General features: G+C 39.0%; 1 protein-coding gene across 3 annotated transcripts in view; it reads right to left on the bottom strand.

Moving 5' to 3' along the window:
* Positions 1 to 22,736, bottom strand: part of LAMA3 (laminin subunit alpha 3) — a 114,870-nt gene that overhangs the window by 22,900 nt on the left and 69,234 nt on the right. For all 3 annotated transcript variants that reach the window (XM_080581584.1, XM_080581586.1, XM_080581585.1), the window contains exons 38-50: positions 21,707 to 21,808; positions 20,583 to 20,666; positions 19,363 to 19,593; positions 15,563 to 15,676; positions 11,409 to 11,518; positions 9,270 to 9,350; positions 7,728 to 7,834; positions 5,038 to 5,088; positions 3,566 to 3,717; positions 2,940 to 3,050; positions 2,726 to 2,837; positions 1,990 to 2,157; positions 665 to 861 (exon numbers count right to left, since the gene is read on the bottom strand). In XM_080581584.1, the coding sequence (XP_080437710.1) occupies positions 665 to 861; positions 1,990 to 2,157; positions 2,726 to 2,837; positions 2,940 to 3,050; positions 3,566 to 3,717; positions 5,038 to 5,088; positions 7,728 to 7,834; positions 9,270 to 9,350; positions 11,409 to 11,518; positions 15,563 to 15,676; positions 19,363 to 19,593; positions 20,583 to 20,666; positions 21,707 to 21,808 (1,620 nt within the window). The remainder of the gene's footprint in view (positions 1 to 664; positions 862 to 1,989; positions 2,158 to 2,725; positions 2,838 to 2,939; positions 3,051 to 3,565; positions 3,718 to 5,037; positions 5,089 to 7,727; positions 7,835 to 9,269; positions 9,351 to 11,408; positions 11,519 to 15,562; positions 15,677 to 19,362; positions 19,594 to 20,582; positions 20,667 to 21,706; positions 21,809 to 22,736) is intronic.

Here is a 22,736-nt window from a genome sequence, read left to right as displayed (position 1 = left end):
TAGATGACCTGACGGGACAGACCATCTAAGGGTTTCTTCTCACAAACTTGGAAACTTTGAAAACAGCTCCCAGATGACTACTCTGATCTTTTCTGTTCTCCCAAAGGCAGAAATAAAAGCTTTACAACATCCCTTCTTCTGTAGATATCACTAGAAACGGGGCTTGAAAAATCCAGCCTAGTTCAGGGACAACAGCTGTTTCTTGTCACCTTTTTCATCAGACCTCAGAAGCAGTTCTTTAGACATAATCCCAAATAATTTAACAGTATTGCACATGTTATTTCTGATCTTTCATGGTTGTTAGAGCAAATTACTTTAAGGAACTTACTATGGGAAGTATCAGAATCAGGGATTTGATCTAGAATAGGTAACAAAAAGACTAGTGGCAGCTAAAGAAAACGGCCATGTGGAGATTCTTCCTGCCTTCTCATCAGAGATATGTCCTTTTCACTCTGTTCTTGTCACATGAAAAGGTCACAAGTGGGAGTAGACTACATTTATACCAGACCCTACATACATACATCATAAGATGGAAAGAGAACTTGAAGAAAGTCTAAGAGACTTAGTTATCAGTGCTACTTGGTTTTGCAAGGTCAAAAGCAGCAAGCAAAAGCACTTCTTATCTCCTGAGATTTAACTTTCTTCTCCCGAACCCCAATATTACCTTAATATCTTCCAATAGAACTCCATTTTCACTGTTCAAGTTTTCAGCTTGTTTGGTTTGGGCTGTTGCCTCATTCAGAGCTTCACGAAGGTCAGTGAGTTTGGATTCAAATTCATTCAGTGAATCCCTCACAATTTTAACAAGCCCATGATTTTCTTGGTGGTACTTTTGTAGTTCATTCTTGACACGCTCCAGTACTGCATTATCAAGACCAGAAAGAAAAGTGTTGTTCAAAGAAGGCAGCAACAGGAACAAACCTCCTTCAAAATGTCCTGACATTTAGGATTACAAAACTGTGGTTGTATGAATTACTAAGCATCCTTTGCAGCACTGGACCCATTGTTACGATAGCAAAGATGCTATTCAGCACCTCATTGGATCAAATCTGCTCACAAATTTATTGCTGCAGACACAGAGCACAGATAAAGATGTACTCGACTATTTCTAAATTAAATAAGGATGAAGATGATCTTCTGCAAAGACTGAATTGTTTTATTTTTCAATATGAAGCTAACATGATTTCATCACCAGTTTCATCTGCAATGCAGATATCTACACCTAAGCTAGTCATCAAATCTTCCTCTATAATCAGCAGAGAGCTACAGACACATTTCATTTCACAGAAGGTAGTAACATAAAAAAGGTGAAATGTATCACACTTTTATGAATGTCCATTTCACTGCCTACACGATAGGATACTGAAGAGTTACTGAAAGGAAGGTATCAAAGTCCAGAGTTAGGGGAAATTAGTATCACTCATATGGTCTTTCATGATTCTCAACTATATTGTTAAGGAGATAAACTTGTGACCTTGCTATCCTTGCAGTCATTAACACAAGGTTTATGAACGTGTCAACCAAATACAAAGAAAACATAAAATGGAGTGCACCTAGTACATAAAAGAACAGACAACAGAAAACTAGCACTATTCCCATATGGTCTGACCCATGTGCTACACCAACAGATTCTTAAAATCTGTTATTAAATTATGAGTGTAATTTCTCTAAAATAGCTGCACATATTGTAGCCTATGTATTATAATAAATAGAAGCACTAAGTATGCATGATTGGCTACATCTTTATTTTACTGAGATTCACTTGACTATTAAAGAAGGCTTTGCCCCAGCTCAACTGAATTTCTTTGTAACAAAGTAAAAACGCCTTTAAATCCCTTCCAGAACTACCACTCTGATTTTGACTAACAGCTGCTACAAATCCCAGCGATACACTGCAAAATCCTACTCTTCATCCCAAACTATCAATAATGCTACAGATTTAAGATCAGTCTTTCTAGAAAGTAAGAAGCTGAGAGAACAAGCTCTTACGCAGCTGAGCTTCCTTTCTCTCCTTCACTGCATCTGCTTGCAGTTGGCTAAAGTTGCGGTTTCGCATCTCTGTCATCATTTGTTGAGCTTCAGCCAGTTCTTTGGCAGCATCACCCAAGGGCAAATTGTTACCTTCTGCATTTGTACCAGCTATTTGTTCCAAAAGGACTGAAAAAAAAAAAAAGTATTGTCAAATTCAAACAGAGGATGCACTTAAATATATGCAAAAGATTCAAATGACAGGTCTAGTCTCTTTTCTGAAAAAGCATGCCTATTCCCGAATTCTTTAATGCAGTAGATCCATTTAGCACTGATTGTATTAAGCTAAAAGATATCCCACGTCACATGCCCAAAGTTAGCAATATGACATTAGGAATGAAATTTGTCCCAAATGACCAAACTTACAACAATTATTTTAAGCTTCTAATTTAAAAATCCCTATGATAGCAACTGAGTTTGAAGTCAGGCTGAAGTCAGAATAGTTAATTAAGTGCTCTAAATTTCCCTCTGGTAAAGCTTTTCTGTACCTACTCACTCTAAAGACAAGGTACGCTCCTAAGTTAGCATTACGTATTAGATTCATGATAGGAAGAATGAATTCCACAGAAGTTAAGACAGCTATGATTTTATGAAGCTGCTTTCTAAAAAAATCCCTCATGCTTAATTAAGAATATTGCAAATAAACTGAACAGATTCATAAAACAAAACATATTATGGAGCTAGAAACTATTTTTACCTTGTATATTATTGACAACTATTTGTATTCTTGAAACCAAATCCTTTCCTTTCTGATGAGTTTGGCCAAAATTATTAAAGAGCATCTCAGCTGCTTTATAGTTCGCTTCAGCCTAGCAAGGGAAAAAAGTAATTAGATTAAAAATACCTAGATACAGCAAACAAATAATATTTGGTCAAGAGATGTGTACTTTTAAATTAATTTGGTAAGTCACCTTTTCCTGGAGAGCACTGATGTCGTGATTTAGCTTACTGAATTCTTTCTCCAATTCATCTGCCTTTGAACCCTGATTACGAACGACAGAACGGTAATTGTTCAATAAGACCTGAAAAAAAAGCAAACAAAAAAAATATATCCAATAAATCACCCAGACACATGAGATAATGAGTAAAGATTCAATGTGCCAGATCTTTGTGGAGGTAAATAAAGGCAGCCTTACTGATATGAAAGCTGGCCAATTGCTGCCCAAAAGCTGGGCTTTTGTTTCTGTGAGCACAGCAACTGCTATTCCAACTGAAGAAAACTCCTTTAGAATAATTTTGGTATTGTTAATTTGAAATTTTTAACCTCAAAGATGAGCTGTTCATGGTGAGCAAGCCTCAGGAAAAAAAAAAAAAGACAACAGAGATACTGATCCTCTTTCAGAGCACTACATGGAACCAATAACTTTCTTCCAAAAGGTGCTGTGGATTCAGTATTTCAGTGCTGTTAGGATTCAGTATTTGACATTAATAGTTCATGCATGTTTCCTCACAAATTGATAAAAAGATTGCATAAATTCCTAGGTTCAGCTCTTATCTGCTTAATCTGAGATCAACTTTTCTGTTTACTTTACAGTACCTTTAAGTCTTTAATGCGTATTTCCAAACGTCTCATTTGCTCCAGCGTGTTGGTATCCGCACGGACATTCTGCAGCTGAGACTTAATCAGCTGAAGTTCATCACCTATTGTGCTCAAATCCTTCAGCAATGTAATTACACAGCTATCGCAAGCTAAAGGGACAATGAGCAAAGAGAAACAATACATATTATTGATATTAGTGAAGAGAACATTTCACTGAGCACGTTAATAAATGAGATGCAATGGAAACTCTTTGATGCTTGTCACCTGGTGCTTCCATAAAGAACAAAGACAACAACAAAACCCACAGTATTAAGAAAAGTGACCAAACCCAGAAAGAAGGAGAATGCTCCATCTGCATCTGGCTAGTTGACCTCCTATCATTTTTGCCAAGTGTTTGGTTGATTCTTTGCTTTTAAGAGATTCATTACAGGACACCACTATTCCTTTTAAACTCCATTGCTCTTAAATGAGCTACCTGTATATAGCCAAAGCCTGCAGGCAGCAATCTAAGTTTAGTTCTGTTTTGCTACTGTATTCAATTCATGTGGCAAGGGCTTGGTAGCAGAGTAGGGCTGCAGGGGTGGCCTCTGTGAGCAGAGCCCAGCAGATGCCCCGTGTCAGATCAGAGACAGCTCCAGACGGCTCCAAAAGGGACCTGCTGCTGGCCAGAGACAAGCCAGTGAGAGATGCTGGTTGGGCCTCTCGGATTTAAAAAAGGGAAAAAACTGCTGTGCAATAGCAGCTGGGAGAAAGGAGTGAGAACCAGCCCTGCAGACCCCAAGGTCACTGCAGCAGGAGGGCAGGAGGTGCTCCAGGCACACAGCACCAGTTCCCCTGCGGCCTGTGGAGAGGCCCCTGGTGGAGCAGGCTGTCCCCCTGCAGCCCATGGGTCCCACATGGAGCAGATCTCCATGCTGCAGCCCATGGAGGAGCCCCCGGTGGAGCAGGTGGATGTGGCCTGGAGGAGGCTGCGGCCCATGGAGAGCCCCCGCAGGAGCAGGCCCCAGGCCGGAGCTGCAGCCCGTGGAGAGGAGCCCACGCAGGAGCAGTTCAGAAAGGATGGCATCCCATGGGAGGGACCCCCACGCTGGAGCAGGAGCAGAGTGACTGGAGCGGTGGAGATGAAGCTTTACTGACTGACTGCAGGTCCTTTTCCCTGTTCCCTTGCACCTCTTGCAGGGAGGTGGTAAAAGAGGATAGAGGGGGAGGGGGGGGAAGGTGTTTTTAGTTTGCTTTTAGTTTCTCACTGTTCTAGTCTGCTAGTTGTAAGCAATAAATTATATTAATCTCCCTATGCTGAGTCTGTTTTGTCCATGACGCTAATTTGTGAGTGATCTCCCTGTTCTTATCTCAACCCTTAAGACCTTTCCATCGTATTTCACCCCCTTTTCCTTTGGGGAGGGAGAGTGAGAGAGCGACCGTGGTGGAGTTCAGCTGCCCAACAGGGTAAAAACATCACAGTTACTTACAGTCACAATCTTCATGGGGATCCACATCTTTTGGTTCATTGTTAAAACATTCTGAAATCAGAAGACAATCATCAGTAACCAAAGATTTCTCATGGAAATGCTACTACTGCATTTTTACCTTCACTTTTCTTGGCTGGCAGCCATTAAAACATTGTACTGTCCTTTCATAAATCCATGTCCACTGTGAATGAATGAGAACATCTGGGAGGCTTGAATATGCTAAAAAAAATCAGCTCTCACCTATACCTTGATGAGATGAACGCTTTTTTCATCCATCAAAAGAAATTAACTGTAACCCCAAATATATGCTACTTGTGTAGCAGCAGGAGGCTCTGATACCTCAAAGTGTGATTAATGTATTCCTAGAATTTGCCTCGAATAACAACACTGTGATTGGAGCCAAGACTATGTTGCCTTCTAGTTAAACCATTTTACCCAGGACATAGGTTTAAAACACCTATCTACTTTAGCATCCACGTTCAAACCACAGATTCTAATTCACACAAGGATGTCTTACCCACTAGGTACTGAGAGACATTTATGACCTTCCTTTACACCTGTTCCAGCTTGTTTGATTAAGGGATTAATCAGGCTTTAGAGAAACCCAGGTTGTATGCATGGAAGGAGGCACTGTGTATGACCCAAGGCACGGTGCCTGGGCCGTAGTTACAGGTGATGTACAACAAACATTGCCCTCAGACTTTACAACAAGCTAGCACAAGCAACTGCCAGTCCAGTGCACTGTTTAATTTGTTTGTTTGTTTGTTTTACAAACCCCATTACAAGAAGCTTGACACTTTCCAGATGTATGTAGGATTTCAACCCCGGATCCTAATTTCTAGGAGGCAGGATTGGAACTGGCTCCTAAAAATGTCTTTATACAGGACAGGAATCTCCCTGTCTTGGTGTCCATATCCCTTTTACAGATCTGGTCCTATTGGCTACTGCAAAACTCCCAGTGCTGCCAGCTCCTGTTGAAAATGAGAAGGGTTGTGGACATCATCTACACTGAATCAAAAGGATGCACTCAGCATAGGCTGCTGCTGCCCAGAGTAAACAACAGCTTGCAACTATGAGAGGCTGCAGTGATAAAATTGGACCTGAAATTTAACAGCGGCATGAAACAGCCTGGAACAAAATGCCCAGCTGTGCCATTTCCTTTGGCACTTACACATTAAGTCATCAGAAAGTTAAACAAGATTGGTGGTGAGCACTGATGCCAAAAAGAAGACAAGTCACAAAGAATATATTTGTAAGAGAATGAAGGAAATTATTCTGAATGCAAATAAACGTGCAGTTCTGCTGTTGTGTAACTCAAGCTAACACCAGACACATTTCAGCTGTTGCCATGAAGTACCAATTAAATAAAACTATTATTACAGCTTGTGCACAAACAACATCAGCCAAGAAATGATGAAATGAGTAAATCTGGCCAAGTGCCGAACATCATGCACATAGAAACCTGCTAGAACATGCTGTGCTGACGATCACAGAGGGTTTTATTGCTAATGTGGACAAAGAGACGGCTGATCAGAATATCTAGCTGAAGACAAACTGAAAACAAACTGGATTGTTGAATTTTGCCCTACGGATTAGTTTGTCCTAGCAAACTCTTGCTTCAAAAAGAAAAGAGTGATAAAACATCAAACACTGCTTGGATCTGTTCCACGTTAAGTATAAAAATAATAAAGATGTATTACTTCAATGATGAAATACAAAATGAGAACTGCTTATTGAAAAAATGCACCAGGTGCCAACAGCAGTTCACATCACTTGCTGTTTTTCTAATTTCTGCGACCAAAGAGAAGGTGATCCTTGCAGTCATTTGAATGCAGTATGAACAGCAGTGCAGAGAAATTAATAGTATGGAAGTATTAGAAGTTACTAGTTTGACTCTTCACTACCTTGTCAGAAGGAAAAGATGCCTACAGGGAAAGAAAAGTATAATTTTACTGGGGAATGAAAACATAGAAGAATCAAGGTCCTTTTCAAGTGCAGTGGCCTACATGTTTCTGAATAGAAATGAATATTTCATCTCAAGAGACTCAGGTGAATCAAGGTAAAGCCAGTCTAAGCAATGTAGGATCAGACCCTTTAAGCAATGTAGGATCAGACCCTTTACTTCAAAATGGTAATTGATAAAGTGAATGTATAGCTATGGCATAACATTACTGTAAGAGTTTAGTAATGGTGGAGTATATGCGATTGATACTGGGAAAATCAAGGATGCCCCAAATTGCATATAGGTGTATAGCAGGATTTATAAAACAGCCTTCTGAGTCAGTACCACTGCAGACAGTTAACTGGGATGCCTAAGATGGCAGTGCCTGATGCAGACGCTGAAGATGTCGCTAATCTGTCCCAGATACATTTAAAAAAGACATATTATGAATGCTCTGTAAGATCTGTTTCGTAAGTCTATAACACAGAGTTGCAAGATCCGACTTAAACATGTCAGAAGAGGAATCATAATGCATCTAAATACATGCCTGTGAAACTGAAAAACAACATAAAATAAATACTACTTATGAAGGGAAATACTTCAAAAAAATGTCTCAAAAGGATCAACTCGATGACTCAGGAAAGCCCTTCTTTTGCTCTAGATGTCTTCTTTGGTTCAACTTAGATAAGTACGTTCCCTCTCTGCTTCCCAGAGAGAAAACACTCCACATCCGTAGGCTCTTACATACCTCCAGTCAGGCGGTCACAGCTAGCCAGCTGTCCATTATTATTACAACTACATTTCTGACAGTAGCCTCCGTATTTTTGTGGATTTCCAAAATATCCTGGAGCACAACTAGATAAAGAGATACACATATTTTTTTTCATTAAATATTTGAACCCACTTTTGTCAAACATACTTTCACTTGACAAAACAAAACAAAAAACCCCACTCAGTTCTACTCCTGAATAAAACCTTCAGGAACTTTTGATTTCGTGTTTTGACTTAGCCAAAATGGGCGTATTTTTGGTTTACAGTATGCTCTGCACTATGTTAAAAATATCTTTCCCAGTACTGCAGAAATTTTTCCAAAAATAGAAGAATTCCCACAATGCTCATATAAGAATTATTCAGTTAATGTGTAAAAATACAATGCACACAAATACGTGCATAAACAGAGAATTTTACAAGACTTAACCAAGACAACCACATCATTTTGGTCTGTGATTCCACAAGAACTCACATATTAACTAGTATCATACTGCAAGCACACACTGAGTTTTCAAATAGCAGTGGCACTGAACGTTACCACCCTTCTCTGGGTGATATTTCCTCTTGCCATCTGTCAGCAAACCAGTTCTGCATGAGTGCCCCCTGACTATTTTATAGGTAAAATACATTATCTGGACTGGCTGACTAACAATCATAAAAGTCATCCTGCTGTAAGACCTATTGGGGTAATAATGTGTAATCTAGAGACCATGAGGAGGAGCTGAGGTATGGCTAGATCTGAAAGAGAAAAATCTATCTTTAACCTACAGCTTAGATGTCAAAGGTAACAGTTGTGAAGTACAAGAGAATGTGCTACTACTGGAGGTACAGTCTTCAGGAGAGACGTCGTGACTCATTTGCCTCAAGTTTACAAATCAGACAACTGCTCTCCATTATGCTTAAATTCCTCCTGGATTTGAACCTCAATGAAATTGTTTCCTCTTCCTGCCTTAAATTACTTTGCTGTACCTCTTTTATTTTGCCAAACTGTTGTAATGTTGTTCCAGCAAAAGAGATGGCTTCAGTATTGTGTTTGTAAACTCCACCTGTGGAGCACATCAGAATGATTTGGGATGAAGGGTATGGTGTTAAATGTTACATGGTTGCTACTAGAAACTAATTAAGAGCACCAAAGCACCATCGAGTACATTGGAAGAAATGGTAAAGTGTTTTCAATTGGAACAGGGACAAAGTAAGTAGGAGCTTTTATTATCAGAAAGTGAAATATAAGACAACACACAGGGCACTTCTGCAAAGAGGCTGACACTTCTCCTTTTGGTAAAAACTGTGTATTCACTGAACAGGCTGTGGAAAATGGTTTACATTTCTTCAGGGATTGTTGGGTTTATATCTGGCATTATACTGTAGCACCACGCTATAGCAGCTGTTCATAGAAATAGATATTCCTTAAGCGTCTGCATATTATTAATATTCATACATTGACATACTATATAATGCAGACATACCTCCTTCTATGGTGCCTCTTAAAGACCTTGGTCTTCAGTATCAAGTCACTTACCGTTCACAGCGAACTCCAGTATAGCCTTCTTTGCAGAGACACTGAATTTCCTCACCATTTGCCACGCAGCCAGTTGCAAATCTTTGAGAAGAAATCACAATATTTTTGTGAATACATAATCAAATACATTTTACACTCCAGAAGCTAAACTCACTTAAATGACTTTCTGACTTAAAAGTTTTATACCACCAATTAAATTCTCAGCTAATTTAATTGCCAATAAACAAGTGCTGCGACTAATTCTTTACATTCTTTCATATTTTTTCCTCTAAATTCTAACCTTAGACTATAGAATTACTCCATAGAGTATTATAGTTTACTACCCGAAGGAATGCCTAAGGAAAACCTTAGCAGTGATGTAAAATAAAACAACACCACGCAGCTATTTTATCTTTACCAGGCAAGATCCAATAGCCTGTGCTAAACAAAGTTTCTTCCTGTTTGGATAGATTTTTATTTTTATTTACTATTATTTTTAAATAGATAGAAACATTAGAAATTATTTTTACATAGCTAATATCGTTTTTCTTTTCTTAACCTAAGCAGAATAGAGTTGTACACCAATTTGGGGAGTTCTAGAGAATATCTGATTAACAGAACACACGTTTTTATCTGATATTTCTAGAAAACCTGACTAGATTCAAATTTCTCTGGGGAGGAAACCCATTACTTGGCCAGTGTTTGGTAAGGAGAGGGCAGGTGAAGAGTGGATAGGCCATGTTTGTTATTTCCATTTTTTAATCTATGAACAGTTGGATAAAGCAAGTCTGTGTATTAAAATACAGATGTCAACACTAAGATTACATATATTTTAACTAGGTTGAAATTGCTAACTCCAGTGATGCCAGGTGGGTTGCACTTCCTACATAATGAATGGTATTTACCACCAATGTGCAGCTATTAAACTACTGCAGTTATCATGGTCTCTTTAGATATTTCAGCACTCTTAAAGCAAAAGATGAGTAAAACTATGTTCAGTCAGCCTCAGGCAAGCACCTGCAGAAGAAGTCAGTGCTGTCAAAAACAGATGTATTGGAGAGTTCTCTGATAAATGAAAAACCTGTCTATTGCCTGCTAGTGTAAATCTCTTACTTAAGGCTACCTGGCGTTTGCTAATGCACCTGGCAAATTCTATGTGGTGCCTATAGCAATTTATTGCTTAGGATTTTTAAAAAAATGCTTGCTTTTGTTTAACACATTTCACATTTGAGAACCTACTAGTGATGACAAACAATGTGGCTCAACATACCATGTATTTTAAACACAATTTGCTGCCCAATTTTAAGAGTCTGGCAACCTTATTGAGTGCTTATAAAAAAAAAGGAATGACTTTTGCTTGGGCAGATAATGATAGGACAAGGAGTAATGGTTTTAAACTAAAAAAGGGTAGATTTAGATTAGGCATTAGGAAGAAATTCTTCACTCTGAGGGTGGTGGGGCGCTGGAACAGGTTGGCTAGAGAAGCTGTGGATGCCCCATCCTTGGAGGTGTTCAAGGCCAGGTTGGATGAGTCCCTTGGCAACCTGACCAAGTGGGAGGTGTCCCTGCCTATGGCAGGGAGTTGGAACCAGGTGATCTTTAAGGTCCCTTCCAACCCAAGCTGTTCTATGATTTTATTGGATCCAAGGAGATTTATTTTTTCAAGCTCAGTATCTTTGTACTTCAGAGCTTCCACCTGAACAGCCACTTTAATCTTTCAGAAATTTAGACAAGTGACTATGAGCTTTATTTTTTTTTTTTTAATTTTTTTTTTTTTTTATCTTACTAAATTTTCTGAATTCATCGAAAAGGCTTCTTTCATCATTGTCACTTATCTCCTAGCTATATGGTCTTAAATGTGAGATTAAAGATAACTTACTTTTTGCATTTCACTAAAAAAAAAAAAAAGCTTCTGGATATGCTCATTAAGGGAAAAGACTTCCATTCTATAGTATTCGCTATGAAGATGTTACTGGAGGTTTGGTAAATAGTCACATTACAAGTGCCTGGGGATCCCCCAGGTGATCAGCAGCATTCCTTTATGTTTCAGCAACTGAGTCAGAATTGGAATTTTGAGCTTATTAAAAAAGGCAATGTTTGGTTTTGTTTTGTTTTCTCTCCTTTCCCCTCCATTTGGCTTCTCATAACATTTTACATTACCTGTTTGTATAAGGGCAAGGACATATCCGACAGGAACCCTGAGTGGCATCTCCAAAATAACCATCTTTACAGCGTTCACATTTTTCCCCAGCAGTATTATACTGACAGTTCTTAAAAAGGAAACAAACAAGATAGTTAACAGTGCTTTCCCACTCAGTAAGGCTTTATTATTATTTAAAAATAATTATAGCCAATTTACGCAGAGGATATGTTCTTTCCCTTCCACATAATTAATTTTTGGGTGTGTGTTTTTGTTTTTGTTGTTTTTTTCTTTACAAACCAAACTGCTTTTGCTTTCCCTATCATGATAGATTGACTGTAATCCTTCTCTAATTGTAGGAAGTACATTTTGCTCACCACTGTGGAAAAGCAACAGATAAATAAGCAGTACTAAATACATTTTTAAGGACATTCAATTAGATGCATAGTTTGTTAATGAAAATTGCCTTAATACACTGTAATGGTATTTCAGTGGCATCCAAGAAAAAAATCACTGTTTAAATGCGTCTTTAAATTTTTCATCTTAACACTAATTAGAAGTCGGATACCGTTTAAAAGCAGGCAATGAATTGAGCCCAAATGCATTCTTTAAAATCCCACAAAATTACTATCAAAATGAATTATCTTTGTAAGTTCAGATCAGAACTGAATTTCATGCACTTTTCCTAGTGTACATAATTTTTATTTACCTGGAATAACTCAATAAATAATGAAAAGCACAGGCTGTAAGAAGAATTGAAGCCAATAAAACTGAGCTACTTTTCTATGACAAAATTGTTCCTAAAATATGATTCCCAACATTCTTATTCCTGTGTTGCCTGACTGTCACACACATTTATACATTATGGAGAGAGGAGAAGCAAGTTGCTTTTGCTTTACCTACGGAGGTGCTAATTTAAAATAGAAGCTGCTGAAATACATTTTGAGCAGCCATAAAAATGCAGTGCAGATTACATCCGTGAGATATTCTTGCTCCCTAGTTCTACAGCTGGAGAAAATAGTTATGAAGAAAACAATGGAGAAAATAGTTATGAAGAAAACAATGGAGAAAATAGTTATGAAGAAAACAATGGGCAGTAGACTAACCTAGTGTCCCACAGAGCTGAGGGTTCCTAATAAAGTAAAAGTCTGAAAAAGAAAATTTAAAATTGGCTGGAAGCAGTCACTGAGCAGACTGCAATTCCACTGCAGGAGTTCTGACTTAAAGCTCTGGCTGAAGGCCCTACTACTGTGATTTGAAGCACAGGGGCATTTTCCTACAATGAGAAACAGTTCTGCCTTTCCCATCTCCTCTTATAGTACATCCTCCTCCACATTTCTTTACATCCAGATTCTCTCAACCGCATCAACTGCCCTTCCACCAGCCTCTTCATATAGTAACTCGTAATTTGTTTTGGTTTTGGTTCAAGAATTAATTATGTGGCTCACTTGTGAAAGGTTCTGGGAAAGAACAGGAAAAGCTACAGTTCACATATAATCCATTTAACTAGCGGAAGCTAAAGAAATACAAAAGGCTGGAGCACCTATCCTATCAAGACAGGGGGAGGGACTTGGGGTCGTTCAGCCTGGAGAAGAGAAGGCTCTGGGGAGACCTCAGAGTGGCCTTCCAGTACCTAAAGGGGGCCTACAGAAAAGCTGGGGAAGGGACTCTTTATCAGGGATTGTAGTGATAGGACAAGGGGGAATGGCTTTGAACTAAAAGAGAGTAGATTTAGACTAGAGGTGAGGAGGAAATTCTTCACTCAGAGCGTGGTGAGGCACTGGAACAGGTTGCCCAGAGAAGCTGTGGATGCCCCATCTCTGCAGGATGCCCCAGCCCTGGCCAGGCTGGATGGGGCTTTGGACAACCTGGTCTGGTGGGAGGTGTCCCTGCCCATGGCAGGGGGGTTGATTGGATGATCATTAAGGTTCCTTCCAACCCAAACCATTCTACGATTCTATGAAGACACCATCCATTTAAAAATGCCTATAGACATTGAAGAAATTCCATATATAACTGAAAGAAGTTTAAGGTATTTCACAGGTAAGCCACTCTGAATGTGCCATGGTGTTCCTCTAGATACATAGCATATAAAGAACCGAGAACATAACCCAGTACTCCCAAAGCACTGTGGAATGAAGCCAGAGCAGCAGCTCCCTCATGGCTCTTCCTTCAAGTTTCATAGGGCCCTGCATGGGATAGGAGAACAGAGACATTTCTGGAGTCACAGCACCTCCCAACTTTCAAGTATTGCAAACTTTGAAAGGAAAACTCTCAGCTGATTCCCAGACACCCATGTGGGTGCCACAGTACAGTGTGCCAGGGGCTCAACAGAACTACTTGGGAGTATGTGACATGAATTAATATCTCATGCGAAAAGAAAGCCTCAGCACCATGCTGCAGCTCAGGGAACATGCCTTTCAGGGGAAAGGCAGGGACCACTAGAACACAAAGCCTGATTTGTGGCAGGAGATCAGCTTTTCCCTACCGACGAGACCCAGCTCTTCTGTCTTCTCCATCCCCTCCTGCACTCCATTCTCTTCAGCAGGGCAGTACTGCACCCCTCTCTTTTCACCATCATGCAACAGCTTTGTTATTGCCTTAGCTGAGGAGCACCGTACTGCCGCCATGAGGAGTCAGCTGGGGCTTAGCCTCACAAAGCCTCCCATGGAGGCCATTACTGGAAAGCAGCTGACATGAGGGGAAGGTACTGGGGTCCAGCACTCCAGGTGAGGAGCAGGAATCAAAAGGCCAGGCTTTACACTTTGGATATGAAACCTGACAGAAATTTGATGGCTCCATGCTGGAAAGCGTTGCTGCCTTCTCTGCACTAATACAGGCCTTTGTCTGATGGCTTTTATACAGAGAGACAAACCTACTCTTTATTAGATGGAGGCTCATTACGGAAATACAGGCCCTCCAGGCTTTCATTTTTCACTGCGTTATCCTGAATGACTTTGCTTGCCTTAAATTTTGTCCCAGGGCCAGGAGTTGATTTAGCTCTATCTATCTGAGAGTTAACAGAGCTGTGAGAAGGAGGGGATAAAGAGAAACCTAAACCATCTATTTCATGAGGCAAATGTGAAATTTGCACTTTTCTAGCTTTATAATTTTCATCTGAAGTAAAACTTCTTCATCTTTGTAGCTCTATTTCAGCGCTTTCCTGTCATGGCCTGCCCTGCCTCACCAAAGCAGCAGACTGTAAGTCATTCCTGAGAATGTGCTGAATTACTTTATTGCTTGCATTGAAGCGCTAGGGTTGGTTGAGACAAAGTCGAGGGGAATTACGTAACGCCCAGGAATGCACCGCAGGCAGAATGGATTCAGAATGAACAAGGAAGAAATAGAAGAGAAAACAACTCTTGAAGGATTTTGGCAGGGTTCTTGTTTACACAGCAAGTGAAAAATTAGTGAAAAAATTTGAAGTGGGAATTTATTCCGAACAAACTGTTTAAAGAAGTGTCATGGACATAAGCTAGAGAAGCACAGTCGGCCAAATGTCACGCTCCCTTACTACTAGGACTAAGCAGCTCCCATAAGGCTGCTTTAGGTTTAATATGGTATGTCAGGGAGCAGACTCTGCCCCACTGTATCTTCTGTAACAGCTGACATTTTCTAATTAATCTAACTTTTATTCTCTTTATCTCATTTTATTTACTCTGCTATTTTTAATCCACCTAGCTGTAAATTTAGATTAGCGGACATTTACTGATGTTAATTAAACAAGAGATTCTGTAAAGACTAAGCTATGCATGAATGCACTATTTGTCAGCACTGGTAAACCCTAGCATATACGTATAAAACTAAAGACTGCATATGCGACGATAAGCACCCACATTTATTATAAGTAACTGCAAACACTTACATATGTGCAACTTTGGTGACTTTTTGTACCATGAGTTAACAAAAATTAAAAGGGAAAGAAGAAAACAAAAACAAGGGCACAAATTGTTCTAACCACCCACAGTTATGTTAAACATACAAAACATGAAAGTTTATACAATTCATGCTCCTTAACAGCATAAGATACAGAGAACGAAGCATGGAAAGAATATTTTAGTTGCTACGAATTTAGCAATACTGTACAGTCCATACTGCAGTAAGGTATGTGGGTTGTTTTTTTTTTCCCCTCATTTTTTTCAAATACATTTCTTGAATGTTAATATTTACTTACTAAACATTTTCCAGTACCATCCTGGCACCTATTTGAATTTCCATTGCAGTTGCAGGGGACACAGCGTCCAGTAAATACTCCTTTATTCTCACGATAAAATCCAAGGCCACATTCCTAGACAGTAAACAGAGAGAAAAAAGGAAAAAAAAAACTGAGTGTTGGTGGAAGGTAAATTTTACAGGTTATAAGTTGGGTATTTTGAAATTGTTTGCCATTTCCAAGGAGCAGTAGAGATGTACATTTCCTGACAAAAAATAATATGGGTGTAGAAGAGCTTTAGTAGTAAGTATTTTAACTCAGCAAATGTCAATGAAAAATGGAGGTGAAGAAGCTTGAGCCTAAGCATCTGAACCTTGTGCTCTACATTTTGTGGTATGGGGATTTCATCATTTTTACTTTAACCTGTGAGCAAAACACGTTTCCTGTGGCTATGTACAAAGTTGTAGAATATGACTTTTAAACCACACAAAAAGATTTGTTCCACACCACAGTATTCTCAGAGAAGAACATATGGAAATTTCACATATTAGTTAATGGTTATATGAAATCTTGATGTTAATTTAACCACTGTGTATTGCTTGGAAATGCTTCTAATGAGATATCTTTTACATGAATTCATCATGACTTCCAAAATAAGTCCACCTGGAGCTATAAGAAGCCATGCTTAGACAGAGAGCTAGATGATCTTACAAAACATACAGTGGTCTAATTTTTAAGTACAGGCTTGTCCCAAAACCCCAGGAAGCACGAAAAGAATGTTCAGCTATTGAAAGCACACAAGCAGAAACACAGCGTGTCAGATCAAAGTTGGGTTTAAACAAGGGGTTGAACCAGAGGAAGGAACATTATGAATGAAGCAAGAGACATTCAGTTTGTTAGCCTGAACCACCTAGGTATTAACTAATATGTTAAAACCAGATTCTTGCTTGGCATGGGGAGCGAAAGTACAAGGGTAGGGCAAGTACAAGGAATTTCTCCTGGGCATGGAGCCTTTCCATGTAGACCAAATCAAACATTCATGCTCACACTCTCTGCTAAAGATCCTCCTAGGACACCCACCAGACCAAAAAATCCCTCTATTTGCTAAGCTCTTTTTCACTAGTTACTAACCCGGCATGATGCAAGGAAGATGAGAGGCTGTCTGAAAGTGAGGAGAAAGCTGTGCTCCCCATGAAGCAAACACCTCCTAAATACTTGCCTCAGGCTACGCAGTTCTGCACTGTACCTATACCTTGCCTGTAACTCGCACTTAGAGGCTGGCCTGAATGACATTCTGAAAACAAGTGAGAGTTGAACTTCAAAACTGTAAACCTTTTCTCATAGCAATTGCACCACCAAGACCGATGGGACTAATCTGAAGAGCAAACGGTTTCCAGGACAGTGCCTCAAATCTTATGGCAGGTGGTTGAGGCATAAGTATTCATGCAGAGACAGAAATAATCGGTATATTTATCAACGACATAACTATCAGAGAGAAGAAAAAAAAAAAGCAAACCACCAAACTCCTCTTCCAAAGCAGATCCCAAAAGGAATTTTGAGTTATTGCTGTTTAAACAACAGTTGCTAGCAGCATCTTTGCTTTCTTCACATATGGGATAAATAGAAAAAGAAACGTGGGCAGAATACTAATAACATCAACAGCTCTTTTTATATTGACTTCAGTGTGAGCAAGGACTTTATTTAGAATAAGCATCCTCACTTGAAATTTTTCAGATATATTTTTGAAAGGGAGAGTATGTTCCTTGAACAACAGGGAATCGGTATACCCTGCTCCTAAAGAAACCAGGGCCTGAAATATATAAACAACATGACTAAGTAAAATACAGGTTCTAATGCATATGAATTGTATTTACCGAAAGCCTCTTTTTTGAGAGCAAAATGAATCACTCATTTCAGACAGATATCAAAATGTATTTGAAAAAAAATCTATGCAGATTTTTTTTTTTTTTACTTATGTTCTCTTTAAACTTGAAAGCAACACATTTGGAATGTGTGGGCATGTTGTTTTCAAAGCAGCATTCTTGATACTGAAAAATTTATTCCACATGAAGATAAAGCTCTAGAAACTTTCAAGTGCTTAGGAGTTCGGCTGATCGTTTTCAAATAAACAACAATTTAAAAGAAACTCCTTGCACATACTTTTGTTAGCAAGATACTCTGAGATAAAAGACTTCTGTTATTGCCTTTATATTAAGTGATGTATAAGTTGTTATAAAAATGGTTCATTTAAGAACAGAGAGAAGGAAGGAAGCAAGCAAGGAAGGGAAAATGAATAAATTACCTGTCTTAGGTAAAAATCCCTTTGAACTTGTTGCTGTTGACTTCTCTCCTGAAGATGAGGAAACGATAGCCTCTGCTGCATACCCTGTGCTAAACTACACCCCATAGCTACTAAAGTGACAACTAGCCATCCTACATTCTGTGGCCCCTGTGTTTGGGCCATCATTTTACTTTAGCTCAACTGTTAACACACGCTATTCTTTCACTATTTACACGTTCCCTTATACTCTCCCTTATTCTCCAGCTTCTGACTCAGATTAATGAGGCTATGTGCTGAGATGGGCCCCACCTTTAAACTTTATACATGAGTCAAGTTGTACAGCACACATTAGAGTTCCTGGAGTTAACAAGTAACTCCGCAGTTCCTGTAGCTCAATATATACCTAACTTAGGGTGTGGCAGGCATCACCTTCTCCCCACCTAACGCCGTCAGACAGAGCTAGATGATTAGCACAGTAAATCACTGCCTGAGTAACGCTGCATAAACATACAGGGCTTACAAACTACCCAGGTTACTGTCTTGATCACTTCCTTTGGCTATGTATTTTCATCAGTTTATGTAAAAAAAAAAAAACAAAAACAAAAACCACCTTAGTTTAATAAAGGCAATACGTTGAAAGCAATGGGATGGCAGTATGAACTTCAGTCAGTTCTCGTCAATTTGAACATGGCAAAGAACACCATATGTGTGAAAAATAAGTTTCTAGAAATACTTCCAAAATGACTTTTGACACACGACTACTGGCCACCCTGAGCAGCGGATGCACATGGGAGACACAAGCCAACTGTGAATGTTTTGTTCACCATCTCTGCAGTTACTGTGGTCTAGGTATTATTCTTTCATTCTCTTTTCAAAAATGTTTGCAAGGTTAGCACAGCAATTGCTGCTTTATCCTTCAACCGGTTCCTCTGAGAATCATATTTTGTGCACTTCGTACACTGCTTACCACTCCATTACTTTATTCTGCTGCTTTGGGTACTTAACCATTGGAACACTTGAGCTCTAAGCTAAGCAAAGCATCAGCCAAAAGAATTAGAGCTACAGGAACAGCATCAGGGATGGGATGCACAATTAAGGCTAGGATTTCACCATGCTTCAGGTAACGGTATAATTTTGCAATGTTTACATTATCTTTCATAAAAATATCTCCAAATACTTTAAAAAATAAATTCATTTCAGCTTTGAAACATTTTCCTATAAAAATAGGAAAAGTGTTAGTCAGTCTGTCAGAATAGGAAAGTATTCAGAACTATCTTGGTTCAGGTTACTTCCCTTGGACCTCATTATGGTGCCTTAAACATGCAAACTGACATATATAGTTGCACAAAGGCAATCAAGAGTTGAATAACCTTACTGTGCCTTTTAGACAGTGGAAGTGTTTGAGCCATCAGAAGTGCACACACTTAAAAGAACTATGTAAGTACCTTAATAACTAGCCTGTTCCTCTAACTAAACCAGTATGTATAGCTGTAGGCAAGACAAAAGGTAATGGTGAAGTACAGAGGCAAACATTTCCTACCTGACATGAGTCACCGGAATACTCTGGAGGGCAGGAGCATGTCTCTACATTGTATGCAATGCTGCCACTTCCTGTGCTGGTGGTTACTTCCAGCCCAACCTCACCAAGGGTTAATCGTTGAGTCTCCGTGAAGTAGAGGCCTCTGATGTGTAAACCATCTAGTCTAGACAGGATTACCATCAGTTCTTCCCTGGATACCTGGTTATTGCTGCTGGCGTGTCTGAAGTTTCCCTGCACATTAAGGATACAAAATCAGCACAGCCCTGCAGTTTATTAAAAAGAGAATGTGCAGAGCACACAGGATGCCACACAGAGAGGGAAAAAAAAAAACACTTTAGGACCACTATAGTCCCAAGTGGTGTGGGGTGAAACAGATGTCAGCAAAATAAATATAATGAATGCAAACAAAAGCTAGGCAGGAAAAGGAACAATGAGCAAAAAATGGGATGTATTCTGTACTTTGCAAGGTATGTATGGCTTTGGGGTATCAAAAAGTGAAGAAGCATTTAGGTTCTTCTTCAGTCATCCAAATTTCTTTGAGGGATTACCAACTAAACCACAAAAAGCTGGAGGAAAATGCTTTTATTTTTAAGAGTAACTAAAGTACTAGAACTCCAGTCTTGAGAGCTGCCTTCACATGTTAACATGCTACTAACAGACTTAGTGTAACTGAAAATGGAATTTAGCTTGAAGAACCATTATCTTTTTTTGCCTATACACGAGACAGAAATAACTTAGTTTGACTTTCTGAGCACACATTTAAGGTAGGAATAATCCATGCTAATTTAACCCCCCTGAATGTTGGAAACCCATTCTAAACTAGGCACCTGGTCTCCTCTGAGAGTCAGAGGAAGAAAACAGATAACAATTCATTCCATCCCTATTAAGTACACATCTGGGGCTGTGATGAGTCATACTCCATTCGTGACTGATTCAGTATTACTCCACTGTCTCTGGAGAGAATGCTAAGGACTAGGTTGGACAAAATGCCTAAATTAGACATGCTAAAATTAGGTGGCATGAACCAGAACCTAGGTTCAGTGTGACAGTAAAGAGAGAAGAAAATGTGGTCTATATTTATGGTCTACAGTACTGAAATTCATGTTCATTAACATTATCCAGTATTTGGTATTTATTCACATATTATCTGTGCATTTTTTTTTTTTTTTTAACGTACCACAGGGAAGAAAAGGAAAGGCCATTCCATTTTCATTTCTTACCTCAACTAACTGCACACGGCCATAATATTGACGGTCAGGCAGTGGGTTGTTAGGATCCACATAAACAACTTTCATTTGCTGGCCCTGAGTGAGAATGAAGACATAATATTGAACCATTTCACTACTTTTTATGCTAAAGTATTCACATGCAATTCTTTTGATGAAGCACATCAATCCTGCTATTTGGAAAATAAAACCTAAGTAAAAGTAACTGTATGTCATTTTGTAAGCACTGTGTTTTACTGTCAGCAGGGTTTTCCCTGCCTTTGCCTATTAACATCCTTGCTTTCAAATAAAACACCAAGAGAATTAAATTAATGCTTGCCAGTTTTCACAAGAATTAGCTATCACTTCTGAGTAAAAACTCTTTTTGTATTTTCAGAGAGTCTCCTTTGCTGCCCTCACCTTCTTTTTAGAAAAGGAGATGCCTCTTGATATCATCTTTAAGAACTTACTTACCTTGGAAATTTTTGGCTGTCGTGAGGAGGGAAATAAAAACAATACTGGACTGAGGAACAGTCTTTGACCTTACATCCTAGTGCACAAATGACTTTGGATACCACCATAGTACTTCATGAGGCATCTTTCCCGGAACCCTAGAACACTCAGTTAATATTTTTGATGGGCTCAAGAAACAAAACCACCCTCTTGGGAATGTAAACAAACAGTAGAAGTTTCTAATTTTCACCAGACATAAAATGCATTTTTACTTCAGTCCATTGAAGCCTTATGATTATGTTTAAATTTATGCTGAAGAAAACTCTCAAAGAAAATAAGATAAATTGAATATGGAATCAAGGACATATTTTGCATAGTTGAGGCCATACTTGTTGCCAAGTGTTCAAGACATTAATTAATATTTTTCCACAGGTGCATTTTACAGAGAAAATTGTTTTATCTTTTCATTTGCTCTGAAGTCAGTTATGCTTAATAATATGTTACTTTGGCATCAGAGAGAGGTGTGTCGATAGCTTTGAGCAAAATGCAGTAAAATCAGTTTTATAGAAATGTAGCACGTTGCTATAAAAGTTAAGCACACTTTAGGAGCAAAATTTTCCATAGTTGTCAGGAAACAAAAAAATCATGGTATTGGCTGAAAGAAAAAATAGTATTTCAAAACTTACTGTTAGTTGTATATCAGGTTTCTTATCCAGAAGAACCATGCCTTCACTAGGTAAGCCAAAAGATTTCACTTGGTAACTTAGGAAGCCACCATATGAAGAAAGCTGTAACAAAATGCACACAATCAGATCAGAGATACTCTACTGCACTATTGCTTGATATTAATATAAACTTGTATTCAGGTTTACCCCACCTTCAAACACTGTAAATAGTATATTAATTCTTTAGGTTTTAGACCAAATATGTGTTGTTTGGAAGAAATTACTTTTTAATTTATTTACTTTGTGTATCCGACATTAGTCGGATACACGACTAGTCAAGCATTGGAACGGGTTGCCCAGGGAGGTAGAGTCACCATCCCTGGGGGTGTTCAAGGAAAGGTTGGACCGCGTGCTTAGGGACATGGTTTAGTGGGTGACATTGGTGGTAGGGGGATGGTTGGATCATATGATCTTGGAGATCTATTCCAACCTTAATGATTCTGTGATTACTTTCTGAGTAGTACCTGCTACTGTTCTCTGGATGGTTACCTACACTATTTTTTTCCATACCTTAAATCATGCCTTCTGTGTTGTGGAGAAATCACACATTCACATGAATGGTGTTCTTTCCTAGACCCTACAGAACAGATTTGTCTCATCAGGAGCAGACATCAGGCTGAGAATGATATTGGTACTGTATACCCCATGAACAACCATGGATAAAAATAAAAAAAAAGTAAAACTAAGCATGTTTGAAAGTGGCTCTCATTGCCCAGCATTTTCTGAGCTTACTGCAAATAAGAACCTAATCAGGAAATCTTTGTTTCACCTTCTGGAGGACAAGATTTCTACCGGTATCAGCTCTCTTGCAGAAAGGCGATAACAGACCATTGTTGCAGGTTGAGCTGAGACCCACCGTCTTTTGGCTGAACTACAGGTGAACACGGAAGGCCTTAGCCCCAACCAAATAAACCCACTGCTGCACAAAACAAAGACTTAGGCAAGCAAGTCTGAATCATTTATCAAATAGCTTCCCTGGGTTGTGTATGAG

Source organism: Anser brachyrhynchus, assembly GCF_964034855.1.
Source record: "Anser brachyrhynchus genome assembly, chromosome: 2".
Taxonomy (NCBI): domain Eukaryota; kingdom Metazoa; phylum Chordata; class Aves; order Anseriformes; family Anatidae; genus Anser; species Anser brachyrhynchus.
This window is presented reverse-complemented; position numbering and strand designations above follow the sequence as displayed.